The 17,806-nt window shown below is 39.2% G+C and overlaps 1 protein-coding gene across 2 annotated transcripts in view; it reads right to left on the reverse strand.

Annotated features, from left to right (window-relative positions):
* Positions 1 to 17,806, reverse strand: part of ARAP2 (ArfGAP with RhoGAP domain, ankyrin repeat and PH domain 2) — a 325,755-nt gene that overhangs the window by 145,572 nt on the left and 162,377 nt on the right. For both annotated transcript variants that reach the window (XM_075858963.1, XM_075858955.1), the window contains exons 17-18: positions 7,780 to 7,882; positions 5,843 to 6,041 (exon numbers count right to left, since the gene is read on the reverse strand). In XM_075858963.1, the coding sequence (XP_075715078.1) occupies positions 5,843 to 6,041; positions 7,780 to 7,882 (302 nt within the window). The remainder of the gene's footprint in view (positions 1 to 5,842; positions 6,042 to 7,779; positions 7,883 to 17,806) is intronic.

Genomic DNA, 17,806 nt, shown 5'->3' on the forward strand with positions numbered 1-17,806 from the left:
AGAGGGCACTGTGGAATTATCTACAGAGGGCACTGTGGAATTATCTACAGAGGGCATTGTGGAATTATCTACAGAGGGCACTTTGGCATTATCTAGAGAGGGCAGTGTGGCATTATCTACAGGTAGGTGTGTGGCAGTATCTACAAAGGACACTGTCGCATTATCTAGGGGTGTGTGGCATTATCTACAAAGGGCACTGTGGTATTATCTACATAGGGCACTGTGGCATTATCTACAGAGGGCACTGTGGCATTATCTACAGAGGGCACTGTGGCATTATCTACAGAGAGCACTGTGGCAGTATCTACAGAGGGTACTGTGGCAGTATATACAGAGGGCACAGTGACATTATCGGTAGAGGGCTCTGTGGCACTATCTAAAAAGGGGCTGCCTAATTTTGGCATTTGTGTGTCTGCCAAACGCTGCCAACTGAGCCGTCAGACTGCATTTAGCGACACTTAAACTGTAAAACTGGATTGTTGAAATAAGCACATGCAGTAAACGCGCAAATTTCCATTAAGTTTAAACCTAGCGGTATTATTATAGTAATGTAGTATTATTATAGTAATGTAGTAGTATTATAGTAATGTAGTATTATTATAGTAATGTAATGTAGTATTATAGCACTGTAGTATTATAGTAATGTAGTATTATAGTAATGTAGTATTGTTATAATAATGTAGTATTATAGTAGTGTTGTATTGTTATAGTAATGTAGTGTTATAGTAATGTAGTATTATAGTAATGTAGTATTATTATTGTAATGTAGTATTATAGTAATGTAGTATTCTTATAGTAATGTAATATTATTATAGTAATGTAGTATTATTATTATAGTAATGTAGTATTATTATAGTATTGTAGTATTATTGTTATAGTAATGTAGTATTATTATAGTAATGTAGTGTTATAGTAATGTGGTAGTGTTATTATAGTAATGTAGTAATGTAGTATTATTATAGTAATGTTGTAATGTAGTATTATTATAGCAATGCAGTATTATTACAGCAATGTAGTATTATTACAGTAATGTAGTATTATTATAGTAATGTAGTATTATTATAGGAATGTAGTATTATAGTAATGTAGTATTTTTATAGTAATGTAGTGTTATAGTAATGTAGTATTGTTATGGTAATGTAGTGTTATAGTAATGTAGTATTATTCTAGTAATGTAGTAATGTAGTATTGTTATAGTAATGTAGTATTGTTATAGTAATGTAGTATTATTCTAGTAATGTAGTATTATAGTAATGTAGTATTGTTATAGTAATTTAGTATTATTGTTATGTAGTATTGTTATAGTAATGTAGTGTTATAGTAATGTAGTATTATAGTAATGTAGTATTGTAGTAAAGTAGTATTAAAATAATGTAGTATTATTATTGTTATGTAGTAGTGTTATAGTAATGTAGTATTATTATAGTAATGTAGTATTATTACAGTCATGGCCGGCCTTAGCTACGTGCGACACGTGCAGTCGCACAGGGCGCCGGGCACCATGCTGTAAGGGGGGCTACTGCTCGGGGCGCCAGCGGGTCAGGTATCACTCACTGACCTCACTACTGGCTGCCGTGACTACCGTTCCCCCGTTCAGCCTCTCCCCCTCCTCGTCTTACGTCCTGAGTGATGATCAGGCGCGATGACATCACTCAGGACGCAAGACAGGGAGGAGACTATCTTACCATGTGGTCCTGCTCTGGCTATTTCCGCAGGGCTCTGTTCCATCAGTGCACTAAGAAGCCCAGCAGGTCAGTCAGACTTTGTGGCTTTGGTTGTATGGGGGCATTGATGGGGGTCTAAAAAGGGCAAATGGGCAGAGGATTCAGTGCCACCTTGGTGCTCATTTGCCACTTATTGCCCATTTAGTGTCCTGTTCAGTGCCCCTTCGATGCCCATTTGCCATTTATTGCCCATTTATTGTTCTTCTGTGACAGAGGGTGTTAAAGGGGCAGTAAATGGCAAATATGCAACAAGGGGGCACTGAACATAAGGACACTAAAGGGGAAATGAGTGGAAAATGGGCACCAAGGTGGCACTGAACGAATGTTAATAAATGGCAGATGGGCACATTATTCAGTTGCTCCACAGTGCACATTTGGCATTTGTTGCCGTTTTAGACCCTGTGCACATCACGTTAAAGGGGTTAAAAAGAAATTATGTTGAAGCAGTAGAAGAGAAGTTAAAATAAGGGTATGTTCACACAGCCTATTTTCAGACGTAATTCAGGCGTTTTACGCCTCGAATTACACCTGAAAAGTCGGCTCCATTACGTCTGCAAACATCTGCAATGCTTGCAATGGGTTTTACGATGTTCTGTTCAGATGAGGTTTAATTTTACGCGTTGCTGTCAAAAGACGGCGAGTAAAAATACGCCCGTGTCAAAGAAGTGCATGTCACTTCTTGGGACCTTTTTGGAGCCGTTTTTCATTGACTCCATTGAAAAACAGCTCCAATAACGTCCGTAAAAGATGCAGCGAAAAACGCGAGTACTTGCAAAAATGTCTGAAATTCAGGAGCTGTTTTCGCCTGAAAACAGCTCCGTATTTTGGTACTGCGTGTGAAGATACCCTAAAGATTAACTTATACTTACCTTTCCTCCCAAACGTTCCTGCACTGGGGGCTCCCGTCACCTCTGTTCACTGTTTGTATACAGAGCAGCTGCAGCGGTGATGTACTGTTGACGTGATTTCACCACTGCAGCTGCTCTGTATACAAACCGAGAACAGAAGAACAGAGGTGACGCAGGAACGTCTGGGAAGAGAGAGGTATGTATGGGCTGCTTTCTTATTTTAACCTTTTCAGGACTGAGACATTTTTTGCTTTTTCATTTACGTTTTTCACTACCCGCCTTCCTAGAGTCATAACTTATTTTATTTTTCCGTCAGTAGGATGGTGGTTATTTTTTGCGGTATGAGTTGTAGTTTCTATTGGTAGCATTTATAGTACCATATAATATACTGGGAAACTGAAAAAAAATCTTTGTGGGCTGAAATTAGAAAAAAAAACTGATTCCTCCTTAGTTTTTGGGGTTTCGATTTTACGGCTTTCATCGTGCGGCAAAAACAACAACTTAACTTTATTCTGCGGCCCAATATGGAGTAAGGGCCAGTTCACATGTTGCTTAAATACTGTGGATTTTCCGCAATGGAATTTGTTTAAAAAAAAAAACCCCAGCAAATACAGTAATAGCAAAGTGGATGAGATAAAACAATCTCCTCGACACGATGGGTAAATACTGAGCGTAAAAAACTGACCTGCGGTGCAGAGTATTATTCTGCAGCATGGCAATTGTATTTGTGTAAACGTGCCTTATTTGTTGCGGGTTTTCCCCATTGTATTCAATGGGGAGGTAAATTCCGCAACAAATAGCAGTTGTTGTGTTTTTTTGCAGGGGGTTTGCAGCGATCCTGCCGCAAAAAACTCCGAAAACAAACAATATATTATACTTACCTAGGGATCTGTGTTTTATCCTCCTGGGATGACGCTTCATCTCATGTGACCTCCAAAGCAGCCAATCACAGGCTGTAACGGTGGTCACATGGATGAAAAGTCATCCCAGGAGGCCGGCCTGGATGATGTCAGAGGGCCGGCCTTCTGGGATGACACTTCATCCCATGTGACCGCCGCTGCAGGCTGGCTAAGTGCTGCAGTTTTTCGCAGCAGACATTCCAGGCGAGAAACTGCGTTTTTTCGCCCCAAATTCCCTGTGGCGCACAGGGTGGATACGCTGCATTCTTTTACGCAGCGTATCCGCCCCATGTAAACTCAGCCTAAAGGTAATTTCAGATTACATCCTGCCCATCCGTGTAATGTATGCGCCGGGAAAGCTCCCAGAACGTATGGTAAACAGTCCCATACACCTGATGGAGGTTAAAAAAGCCTCAGATCGGGTGGGACTGCGCTATTTTATGCCGTGGCGTCCAGTAAAAAAACAATTATACTGTATGTTTTTTCGTGTCCATTTAATGTATGCGCCAGGAGCTTTTCCGCTGCATATCATAAATTGACAGGCAGGATGTAATGTGAAAACAGCCTTACCAAAACATAGGCCTTGTTCACACTGTGCTAAAGACGGCGGAAAAATCAGAAGCAGAACGCCTCCAATCATCAGCCCATTGGGAAAACGGCATTCTGTTCCGACAGGGCGTTTTTGACACGGCCGTTTTAAAAAACTGGCCGAGGAAAAATACGGCCAAGAAAAAGAAGCGCATGTCCCTTCTTCAGCCGTTTTTGGGGCCGTTTTTTATAGACTCTATAGAAAAACAGCTCCAAAAACAGCTGTTAAAAACGCAGCGAAAAACGCGACTTTGAATAAAAAACGGCTGAAAATCAGAAGCTTTTTTCCCTTGAAAACAGCTCTGTATTTTGAGACGTTTTGTATTTTGCGCGTGCACATATCCTTAAAAACACTAGTGTTTTTGTAAAGTTCTATTTAAACTACAGGTCACTTTTTACGCGTACTCATCGCGTTTTTTCCGCTCAATCAGAACTCTCATTGACTATAGAAATTAGGTGCGATTTTGGCGCATTTTTGGCGCGTTTTACGTGCCAAAGAATTGACCTGACACTACTATGTAGTATTGTTATAGTAATGTAGTGTTTTAGTAATGTAGTATTATTATAGTAATGTAGTATTATAGTAATTTATTATTGTTCTAATAATGTAGTATTATAGTAGTGTTGTATTGTTATAGTAATGTAGTGTTTTAGTAATGTAGTATTATTATAGTAATGTAGTATTATAGTAATTTATTATTGTTCTAATAATGTAGTATTATAATAATGTAGCATTATAATAATGTAGTATTGTTATAGTGTAGTATTGTTATAATAATGTACTATTATTATAGTAATGTAGTATTGTTATAGTGTAATAGTGTTATAGTAATGCAGTATTGTTATGGTAATGTAGAATTATTATAGTAGTTCAAATAACTAATTGAGTAACGATAATTTTATATTGTACAAATTTGAAAGTAATGCGGCCCGTCAACTTCCCATTTCTTCTGTATGTGGCCCACTTACCCGGCCAAGTTTGAGACCCCTGCTCTAGAATGTGTCTCATAGTGTGTGTGTAGCAGCTTCATGCTGATTGGACAGCGTCAGAGGCTTTGAGGTAGCTCCACCCCAGAAGAATCGCTGGTGTTGACGCCAATTTGTCTAATAAAGGCACATTTACATATTTAGAAAAATGCTCATAACTTTTTAAATAACAAACATTTTGGGACACAATTTTCACTAGCAATATCAGTGTGACAGCCCTATAAAATTAGCTAGGCGATAGGGCATTACTAAACTAGTGACAGAGCCTCTTTAAGGGCATCTTAAATTTGGGAATGATCATATTTTGCCTTCCTGCAGTTCAGTATTTTTGTGGCTCCTTGACAAAACATTCTATTGAAAAATAAGTGGAAATTTATCATATTAAGGTCACCATTTCCTAGGTGTCCCCTGACCTACAGTATATTATTCTGTCATGTCTATTGATTTATATATTTAGTTCATTTTCCTAGTTGGGTACTGCACCAGTAACCTCAATAATAAAACACTATGCAGTAAGCTGCTAAATTCCCAGGAACCAAGAATTTGCCAGTGAATCCTAAATACTTGTTTGGCATTGAGCTGCGTATCTAAAGGCCTCATTTTAAATTTTTGTTCCAGCAATTTTTTCTTCCATTCACTTAAATATTTTAGGATAAATTGGTCATGTGTTAATATTGGAGTAGTCATGTTTTCACCATTTATAATAAGGAAGCCCCAGTGATACCAGGATAGTCGTGTTTCGTGTGACCTGAATATTTTCATTGTACAGGCATAATATATAAATATATAGTCTTACTGAGTTCCTGCAGTTTCTTCAGATGAATAATTTCTCCCTGAACATTTCCTTGCCCATGACTGTAGTGTAGGCAGGTTTTCTCCAAGGCAAACCACCCTTTTTTCCATTCTATAAGGCTATATGTGTCTTTGTAGTATAAATATCCAATTAAATCAAATTTTAACTCTGTAAAATATTCATCTACAGTAGGAACAAAGTTCTAGAAAAAGGAGGAAGAAAATATATATAATTGTAGATATGAAATATTGAAACAGTAAAGCTTAACGCTATATGTTGTAATAACTTGTATGCCATTTTAGATCTTAATGTTCTCACATAAAGGCACAACTAAAAAGTATAGGAATATCCTATAAAGTTCTATTTTGATTTGTTCACTGTTCATTAATTTAAGTAAAGTTATAATATTGCCTCTATTGAGGCAACATGCCGCAAATTTGAGCTCAATCATCTAAATAAGTTTTGCCTTTCTCTGGACCAAAAAGATAGATCTTGGGGAGGTTGAATTTGATAAACATTTGTCTATTTTTAACTTATTCTACTATAGATAATAGATAGATTGTAAATAGTAACAAAGTTGACAGACCAAGAGTTAGGGGCTTAGCCATTAGGCTAAGAAATAGATGTAAGAATAAGCAAAATAAGAAAAGAGAGCCAAAAGTTAACGCAGGGATCGGAAGTAGAACTGGACGTTATTGTAAAGTTGCACAAAGGAGCCAAACCAAAACAAAAGCAAATTCAGAACTGGGGTAACAAGAACTATGGACAGATGGGTAAGGAATCTGTAGAAGATGGATCAGGTCAGGAGAAGATGATTTAGGAATTAGAAGCTCCATTGTATGAGCCAATAACTCATTTTTCAATTTGATTAGATATTTGTTATTCATTTTTTTTCTTTACTTATGTCAGATACATAGGTTTAAAGTAATGGAACGTTGAACAATGTAAATGAGAGATGTTATGTTAAGTAGCTTGGTAAAAAAAAAGCTAGGCCCCATATTTGAATATACAGACTAATAATTAATATTTTAAAAGCTATACCTTTGGAATAGTTTGTTTACTTTTATTTATTTTTTTTATATAAAAATGTGTATCAGTGGGTTTGGTGCAACTTTCTAAATGTTTTTTTATTAAAAATATGTTTATTTCTTTAGATACAGGTGCCTTGGATCTTGTATACAGAGCAGCTGTATCTAGCGCTGAAAACTGTATCCATCAGGTCAGCAGGACTGACAGATTCAGTGTCAGCGGGTCCTGCATGTCTCTGACACGTAGGATCGAGCTGTTACCAATCACATAACTTAGATGTGATGGATAACAGGTGGGTCAGAGACACACAGAATCCGCTGTCACTGAACCCGTCAGTCCCGCTGACTGACAGATACAGGTTTTAGCACTAGATACAGCTGATACAAAGCACCTGTATCTCAAAAAGTTAAAATAATTTTTAATAAAAAGTATTTCGAAAGTTGCACTAAACACTGATACACAATATTATAAAAAAAACAAAAACAAAGGTGTACATAGCCTTTAATTAATAAAGTCTATTCTGGAATATTTTTATTCAATCGTATGCATATTTCTTTCAAGTGACATATTGTTTTAATTCAGTAAAGCTGCTTGTTCCACAGCAATATTCTCACAAAGTGATGCAGTTAGTTTTATCTGGAAATCCATTTGTAAAATCTCTTATAGCAAATTTAGACATTAGCAAATTTCTATGCATATTATGTATGTATTTTCCCTTAAGCACAATAAAATGAAATAAAAAAAGAACATAAAATAAAAATGCACATTATAAAGCACACTGCAAAATATATATAAAAAAAATAAACTAAAAACATTAAAGCCGGTTCCTTTGAGAGCCTACTGTTAACAGCGCCAATTTATTTTATGCTAATGCCTTAGGCTTAACTTTATCAGATAATTATCAGCATTACCTTAGATATTGCCTTGGCCCATTCTCTCTGAGACTCTGCATTTTCATCTCCGAATAGAAGCATACGTTCCGACAATAAGTAGATCTCAAAGGTAAATACGACCCTAGAGCAAACATGAAAAAAAGTTGTACTGTATTTAGATTCTATAATCTAACATAGCCAGAGGCTTAATTCTCTTCAATAGCATTTGCTATTTCATGCCCTGGTAGAATACTTACTCATATCTGTTAGTGAGGAGAACAATTTCTAAATAATATCTGATATATTGAATGCTTGAAAAATAGCCATGTTTAGAGAAACTACCAGCACTTATATTCCTTATACGATACCTTTTACATTTCCTGTTGTCACCCATAGTACTGAAAACAATTATATTTAATTTCCAGAAAAGACTTTAGGCGGCTGCTCAAAAATAGTCTATAAACACTTAGAAGTTTTTTGTCTAAATGCCGATTTGTTCTTGCAATATATCTGATACAATTATTTTATAGATTTACAGCTCATTTCCTAAAGCTATTTAAAAGTAGCGTTCATTTAAAATACTGCTAGATTATTGTTGCGGAAAACGTTGATATAGAGACGTATTATTATTTTTTTTAATTATTTAAATTATTACAAAGTGTTATCTCCGATATAATGATAATTGCTGTTTAGATTTCTACAGCTTTACGCAAAGAAATATGTGTTCAATCAGTGAAACTCCAGTGTATAGTGCAGTGGCAGAATAAAAATGTAATAGAGATTAATATGATCAATTTTAAAGGTATTCTTTCCACTCCAGTAGTACAAAGAGTGGAGGGAGCTGATGGTGAAAATTAATGTAACGGAGTAAGCGAGATAGGAAATGCATCATTTCTGAAATGCAAAATGTTGCTAATAATGAAATGTGAGAAACATTTAAAAGGCGAAAGTTGCATTACGCCCAGGAGAAAAATAAATTATTTTGTTCTATAGAAAGAAAAACAAACCTCAAACAGGTTTTTATGTGTCCTTTGCAGCAAGCACCTTGGAGTAAATTGGCAGTCTGACATATGCTATATTTGTAATTACCTTTTAAGTTAAAATACACTTAGTTATGTTTTAAAAGGCCTTTCAGACAAATTACAGGAGCTAAATACACAACCCTCACTGCGTTCAATTGATCATGCTAAAAGCAATCCATTTTAGTTAAAACTAATTATTGTTCGGTGGAAAACAGAAGTATTTTATTGCGTCCATTAGCAGAAAATTATTCTGATTGCTGCCCTTTAAACTGGGTACACGTAATGCATTTTTCCAAGAAACTGTAAATTGCTGAAAATGGCAGCACTAGGTGTATAAATAATACACTCTAATAAAAAATGGTCGGCAAAAGAAAAATAATAATAGCTGCTAGAAGCAAAAGGTAAAGTGAACCTTGGGTTGTGTTTAAAATCGATAAGACACTAAATTACCTTAGTATTTGACAGAATTATAAATTTTTATTTTATTTTTGCTTTTTTATTGCATTTAATTTGACTACAGTGACGTACATAGAAGAAAAACAAGACCCATAGCAAAAATCAAACTAATCGCTCTATTGCTGTGCTAAGTTTTGACACTCAAGACAGAACGGCCTGTTGTTTTTTCTCCATCCACAACCTTTCCATGACCAATGGGCAAATCCTTCATCCCCTTGTTTGCTAAAAATGCAATTCCTCTGTAGAGGGGAATTCTGCACAGGTCATCATCTCCCAATAACAAAAGACATGGCACTAACCAGGACTTGGCCTTTTTTCTCTAAGAGCTTAATAGCAACTGTATGAGCCTTATGGCAACTGCATGGGCTGTGTCTATAAAAAATACATATTTGTGGGGTGAAATGGGAAAAAACTGTGATTAAGCCATTTTTTGGGGGGGTTTATTTTCAAAACGTCCATCAGGCAGTACAAACTACATAGTCACCTTACTCTACAGGTTGATACGATTACGGTGATACCAAATTTATATGTTTTGTTTTATGTTTTACCACTTTTAAAAAAATAAAACTATTTGCTAAAAAATATATATTTTGTGTCGCGATGTTCTGAGAGCCATAACTTTTTTATTTTTCCATCAATTTAGCGGTGTGAGGGTTACATTTTGGGGTACATGCTACTTTTTGATCACTTTTTATTCCTTTTTTTTGAAGAGCTAAGGTGACCAAAAAACAGCAATTTACTGCATTCACCGAGCGGGTTAAATAATGCTATATTGTGATAGTTCTGACTTTTACGGATGAGGTGATACTAGTAATGTTAACTTTTATTTTTTTTATAACATTGCTTTAGGGAAAAAATAGGAAAAGGTTGTTTTATTTGGAGCATTATAATAAACTTTATTTAACTGTTTTCTACTCTTTTTTTTTTTATTAGTCCCCCTTGAACCAGCGACCGTTAGATCACTTGCATGATGATATACTGCAATACTAATGTATTGCCGTATATTGTGATACTGACAGTCTCCTTTGAAGCCCTGCCAGAGTACACAGATGGCAGACCTGGGGGACTTCATTAGGCCCCCAGGCTGCCATGACAACCATCGTAAGCAGCCGATTCCATCGCGGGGAGAGGGGGGCGCGATGGCGTGTTTGAGGGGGCAATCCCGATTCTAATAATTGAAATACCACGGTCACGATTGACCGCAGCATTTAAGGTGTTAAACGGGTGGAATAAAAGGGATCTTTGATTCCGCCCGTTGCAGTTAGGTGCGGCTGTATAACACAGCCGTCACCTGCTGAGTATGGAGCGAGCTCAGCCCGTGAGCCCGCTCCATACTTCCTCTTAACTGCTTCCACCTACATGTATGTGGTATGTTATAAGGAGTTAAAAGCACACCAGTAAATAAGGTGTTAGTCCCTGTGACATCCTCTTCAGTCAAGTTGTTAAAAATGTCTATTTATTTCTTTGTTATCTTTTTCCACAATCTACTGCCCATCTACTGTCCTCTAGACCGCAGCTGAAGATTGTGCTGGCAGTGACAACAAGACAACTGAGCAGCACTGGCATGAGCCACCTGGCAAATAGCATAGGAAATACTACAGCTACCAAATACCACAGTTTAAAGTTGTAGTATTTCCTATGCTTCCTGCCAAGTGGCTTAAGTACTGCTCAGTTGTAGAGGCCGGAACAGGTTTCAGCTGTGGCCTAGTAGAAGACAATATGCATTAGGCAGTCATTGGAATGGTGGCAATCAGGTAACTAAAACATGTAAAGCTTCTTGGGACAAGCCATAAGCCGACAACATATAGAATATGTCACTTAAATAAAAAAAACTGTAAGGGCATGGCCACACGTGGCGGATTTCCTCCGCAACTGTCCGCATCAATGCCGCACAGAATCTGCGTTGCAGATTCTGCGGCGGATCTGACCAAAAATGTGCAGTAAATTGATGCGGACTAGCTGCTGCGGACTGCGGGAAAAGTGCTTCCCTTCTCTGTATCAGTGCAGGATAGAGAGAAGGGACAGCACTTTCCCTAGTGAAAGTAAACGAATTTCATACTTACCGGCCGTTGTCTTGGTGACGCGTCCCTCTTTCGGCATCCAGCCCGACCTCCCTGGATGACGCGGCAGTCCATGTGACCGCTGCAGCCTGTTATTGGCCTGTGATTGGCTGCAGCCGTCACTTAGACTGAAACGTCATCCTGGGAGGCCGGACTGGAGACAGAAGCAGGGAGTTCTCGGTAAGAATGAACTTCTATTTTTTTTGACAGGTTGCTGTATATTGGGATCGGTAGTCACTGTCCCGGGTGCAGAAACAGTTACTGCCGATCGCTTAACTCTTTCAGCACCCTGGACAGTGACTATTTACTGACGTCTCCTAGCAATGCTCCCGTCATTACGGGAGCCCCATTGACTTCCTCAGTCTGGCTGTAGACCTAGAAATACATAGGTCCAGCCAGAATGAAGAAATGTCAAGTTAAAAAAGCAAAACGCATCCGCAGCACACATAACATGTGCATGACAGCTGCGGACTTCATTGCGGAAATTAGAATCTCCATTGAAGTCAATGGAGAAATTCCGCCATGAGTCCGCAACCAGTCCGCCACTGCTCCGCAACAGACAGAGCATGCTGCGGACACCAAATTCCGCTCCGCAGCCTATGCTCCGCAGCGGAATTTTACGCATCGTCTAAACGAACACTGCTAAATTAAAGTGGAAGTCAATGGAGAAACGGCTCCGCTGCGGATTAACGCTGCGGAGTGTCCGCAGCGGAATTTAAGTGAAATTCCGCCACGTGTGAACCCAGCCTTAAAGATAAGGTGAAAGTTCTTGTGTTTTCCTCTTTTGTCAAGATGCAAAAAATATCTACTCATTTCTTCGTAATATTTTACCATTTATGAGACTACTCATAAAATAAATTTCTGAAATATTGCCGTTTTCACACTAGCCACTAAAGCACACACAAAAGGCTGACGCATCCTGCTCTCTGCAGCTTACCTCTAGACTGGGACAGGGCCAGTGAGATCATCTGATTACTAAAGGTCTTGAGATTTAAAAGTAATGTATCGCCTATATTTTTTTCTGACTTAAAACCAGATAGTAAAACATAATCTTTTTTCTAATCTGTTTTTATTTTTTGGAAGTAAGCAGCCATGTTTTTTTTATTATGTACAACCCTTTTAAATTAGGCACCAATCAAAATGTGGATCACTGAAATCACTGTGAAGACGATAATTATTATAGGGGTTGTCCGATACCTATATATATATATATTTTTTTTTTAACCTTGCACCAATTATTATTTTCTATGTTAACACCCCCTGAATATAGTATTTAAAATGTTTACATTTTCTTTAAGCATTACCCTTCTTTGTGGACATTCAGAGGTTTATTTACCTCTGTGTGTTTCTTCAGGTCATTCTGTCGGCAGCAGGGACTAAACATAAGTTAGGGGCACATCAAGAACGTCACTAATGATGTTCCCTTCATGGAAAAGACCAGAAGAGGAGCTCATTCGGTAGTGAAGAACATTGAAGACCGGTCTGCACGTCAGCGGAAGAGAAAACTTGAGATGTATGCGGAGTCATGTGACACTATTCGCAAATAGAAGACATCAACATCTTTGCATCGGTGAGTATGTTAGAAAGTTAGTTTAAGACATATTTCAAATGTTTTGCAACATAGTTTTACAAAGGTGGAAAACCCCTTTAAAGGGGCTCCCAAGATTGGGCTCCAGGAATGTGCCCTCATCAACTGTCTAGAACCAGGGTGCACAACCTTTTCTGGCCTGATGGTCACAATGTCAGAGTGTACTGCTCCCAATGGCCACACTAAAATTTTTAGAGGTACCTCCATCTGGGCTATTTATGGCATATAAACAATATATGCCATAAATGTCTGACTGGGAGGGTTTCCAACCTATTAATAAAACACAGAAACTGCTGAGAGTTTTGCAACTTCTATAAACTACAGTAGAGAGAGCACTCTGCATGCGTGGCCACCTAATCTCCTCCTCCCTGCAGGGCCGAACAACTGGGGATCAGGAAATAAGCCAATAAATGTCTCAGATAGTAAAAACCCTTTAAAAAAATCACTGTCGATAAAACTGATGCACTACATTATTCCTAGTACAGGGACTTAAGGTGGCGGTGCATGACACAGGGATTCAAAATACACCAAAGAGAGAATACCAGTCTTGCACTGCCCCTCCAGGCCTGAACTAGGCATAACACAATAACTGTTTTGCCTGGTTTACTCCTCTAAGTTGCTTAACACAGAATTCATACAGCCATGCTATCTGTGTCCTGACAGTTGGGGTAGCGCAGTACAGCATCGCGGGCACATATTGTGCTCCCACGGGCTAGAAGGAATTGTCCATCTTTTGGACATCTTAAAATGAATTTACTTTGCTTTATAGCAGCTGCTGAGGATGAAGATAAGCACTTGTTGGAAGATCGGAAAGACCTAAATTGGACGCGCTTTAGGGCAAATAACAGGTATGTAATTGAGGTAAGCAGCAATAACATAACAAACAGCCTTATGCTGCAAGTATTGGTAACAATACTACATAATGGTCTAAGGATGAGAACTTCTCAACACATCTACTTGTAATAATTGTAGAAAATGCTTCTTCATACAAAAAGGACTTGTATCTTAATATTTATGTATAACAATGGTGGGTCCTCAGAGATGTTAATGATACAATATGCCACTGTGCCTGTGTATACAGCAATTTCTTAAAATTACAGTTTCACCACACTTTTTATGGGAATACAATAACATTTTATTGGTGTTGTTAATGTCACAATTAATTGATATAATAAAAAATTTAAAAAGCATTTTAAACAATACAATAAAGTTGAATTAAGGGATATACAGCAGAACGGAAGAAAAAAATAATTGAGAAAAAGTAAATTATACTAATAAAGACTAGATTTGCATATGGACCATGTAAGGAAATTATAAGTGGCAACAATGTAGCAAAGTAATGACTTTAGTGAGCTTGTTTGTGTAACTGCAGGTACAACTGGTCTCCTGATGTCATTGATAGGGTATGTACAGTTAGGTACAAATTGGACAGTGACACAATCTTCATGATTTGGGCTCTGCATGCCACCACATTGGATTTGAAATGAAACAATTGATATGCAATTGAAGTGTAGACATTCAGGTTTAATTCAAGGGATTGAACAGAAATATCCTGTGAAACATTTAGTAATTGCAACCATTTTTCTACACAGCCTCCTCATTTCAGGGGCTCAAAAGTAATTGGACAAATTAACATTACCATAAATAAAATCGTTTTGTTTTTTAATACTTTGTAGAGAATCCTTTGCAGGCAATGACTGCCTGAAGTCTGGAACCCATGGACATCACCAAACGTTGGGTTTCCTTCTTTGTGATGCTTTGCCAGGCCTTTACTGCAGCTGTCTTCAGTTGTTGCTTGTTTGTGGGTCTTTCTGACTTAAGTTTTGTCTTATGGCCCCAAGCACACGACCGTGCCCGTAATTGCGGCCCACGATTGCGGGCACGGTTGTCTGCTGATGGCCGCCCGCATTTTCGGGTTGTGCTCCCATACAAAGTATGGAAGCACGGCCCATAAAACACAAAGAAACGGACGTGCTCTATAATTCCCGACACAGTCCTACGGCACGGACACCCATCTGTAGTGATATGGAAAGATGTCCGTGGCCAATAGAACTGGATGGGTCCGTAAAACCGTGGACCTTGTTACTGTCCACGGTTTTACGGTCATGTGCATGGGACCTAAGCAAGTGAAATGTATGCTCGATCGAGTTTAAATCTGGTGATTGAGTTGGCCATTGCAGAATATTCCACTTCTTTGCATTAAAAAAAACTCCTGGGTTGCTTTTGCAGTATGTTTTGGGTCATTGTTCATCTGTACTGTGAAGCGACGTCCACTTAACCTTGCTGCATTTTGTTGAATCTGAGCAGAAAGTATACCCCTGAACACTTCAAAATTCACCCGCTACTTCTGTCTACAGTCACATCATCAATAAACAAAAGTGACCCAGTGCCTTTGGCAACCATGCATGACCATGCCATCACACTGCCTCCACCATGTTTTACAGAGGATGTGGTGTGCTTTGGATCATGAGCCGTTCCAAGCCTTCTTCATACTTTCTTCCTCCCATCACTCTGTCCAAAGAATGCTGTTCCAGAACTGGGCTGGCTTCTTTAGATGTTTTTGGGCAAAGTCTAACCTGGGCTTTCTATTTTTTAGGCTAATTAATGGTTTGCACCTTGTGGTGAACCCTCTGTATTTGCTCTCATGAAGTCTTCTCTTTTTGGTACTTAGAAACTGATACACTTACTTCCAGGAGAGTGTTCTTCACTTGGGTAGATGTTGTGAAGGGGTTTTTCTTCACTATGGAAAGGATTCTGTGATCATACACCACTGTTGTCTTCCATGGACGTCCAGGCCTTTTGGAGTTCACGAGATCACCAGTGCGCTCTTTTTTTTTTTTTCCAAGAATGTACCAAACAGTTGATTTGGCCACTCCTAAAGTTTGTGCTCTCTCTCTGATGGATTTCTCTATTTTTTTCAGCCTTACGATGGTCTGTTTCCCTTGTATTGAGAGCTCCTTTGACCTCATGTTCTGGTTTCACAGCAACAGCTTCCAAATGCAAATGCCACACCTGGAATCAACTCCAGATCTTTTACCTGCTTAATTGATGATGGATTAAAAAGAGAATAGCCTATGCAGCCCATTGAGTAGCTTTTAAGATAATTGTCCAATTACCTTCGGTCCCTTGAAAAAGAGGCAGCTACATATTAAAGAGCTGTAATTCCTAAACCCTTCCTAAAATTAGGATGTGAATACCCTCAATTTAAAGCTTGGAGTCTGCAATTTAAGCCCATATTGATTTATATAACTGTATATTCAATATGTTTTGGTAAACAGCGAACATTTGTACCACTGTCCAAATAATTCTGGACCTAACTGTACAGTCCTAAACATTGAAATTGCAACGCCAAGAAGGGCAAGTTGTAAGGTTATGCATATCGAGGATGTAGCAGGTGTCGATAAGATCTGCAAATTATCAAATTTTCAAGCACCTAGCTCCAATCTGTGACTCGTGGGAAGGGCATAAAAGCCAGATTGAAAGCAACATTTTTTAGCCACATGAAACCTCAGAAAAATGGATCAAGTGATTGTGTGATGCCTCCTGTTAGTCGATGTGACAGTTGTTGCTAGTTGTCACAAACTGAGAGAGACAGAATCCTTCAACTGAGAAAACTTGGTTTATCATTCCGGCTGATCGCTACGTGCCTAGGCCGAGATGTCAGCACTGTTCAACATTGGGTATCCTGGAGGTTGGGAGAACAACAACGACTGGGAATGACAGCAAGCGGTGTACGGAGGCAAACCTCTGCACGGACAGATCATCTGATTGAATAAATGGCGCGTAGTGATCCATTCTGTACTGCAAGTGAAATCGGACGTCACATCCCAAGCCTAGGGCAGAAACCAGTATCGACACAACCATCAGAAGGTGTTTGCACCACATTGGTCTAAGAGCCAGACGTCCAGCTACAGGTGTTTCATTGACCACACACCACCACTCTCAAAGGCTATCATGGTGCACAGCAAGACGGCAATGGAGGCTGAAATGGAGGTCTATTCTCTTCAGCGATGAGTCCCGCTTTTGTCTAGAAAGCAATGATAGCCGGAGATTGGTCTGGAGACCACGTGGGCAACGTCATGAGAAAGACTTCACAACTGAACGTTACGCCGGTCAAACTCTCAGTATTGTGGCGTGGGGTACCGTAATGTACGGTAGCCAGACCCCTCTAGTCTTCATTTCAGGTACACTAAGAGCTTGGCGTTACATTGATTTGGTCGTGAAACCTGTGGCCATTTCTCCAAAGTTTCCCAGAAGCCGTTTTTCAACAGGACAATGCCAGTGAGCAGCCTTCGGGGCCTAAAGTGCTACCATGGCCTGCAGTGTCTCCGGATTTGTCTCTCATCAAGCACATCTGGGACGTCATTGGTTGGCAAATGCAAAGGGAGCTGCCAGCAGCCAATCTTGGTGATTTACATGCCCAAGTGTACTCAGCGTGGCATAACTTTAACGATTGCGACCACGAACCTCTGGCGGCCCCCATCGGTGAACGGCCACGACCACAGCCTCCTGGCCGTCTGCCAGCATCTCCCTCCCTGGAGACACCAGGTGGCGCGGCCTTCCCATCCTGGATAGTGTAATAGGGAGCACGCTCGTCCCCGGCCTTAAAGGGCCAGCTCGCGCACTCACTAAAGTTTTCCTAACCTATCCCCAGATCACCCTGGACAATAAAAAGGGCTCCGCCCTTCCACTCCTTGACTCAGCATTGTCGTGCTCTATGCATGTTAGTATTACAAATGGTCCCTTAGTGTTCCCGTGCCCTGCTACCTATATCCTGTATCCCGAGCTGTGTTTGTTCCTGAGCCCTTTTAGTGTTAGAGTAGCATTGTGTCATCTGCTATGCCTGCTGTTATACACCATGTCTGGTGTCATCTGCGAGTGGGTGGGGCTTAGCAAATACAGAGGGAGCAATCAGGACTGATAAATTTACTATAATTTAT

Source organism: Rhinoderma darwinii, chromosome 1 (assembly GCF_050947455.1).
Source record: "Rhinoderma darwinii isolate aRhiDar2 chromosome 1, aRhiDar2.hap1, whole genome shotgun sequence".
NCBI lineage: Eukaryota > Metazoa > Chordata > Amphibia > Anura > Rhinodermatidae > Rhinoderma > Rhinoderma darwinii.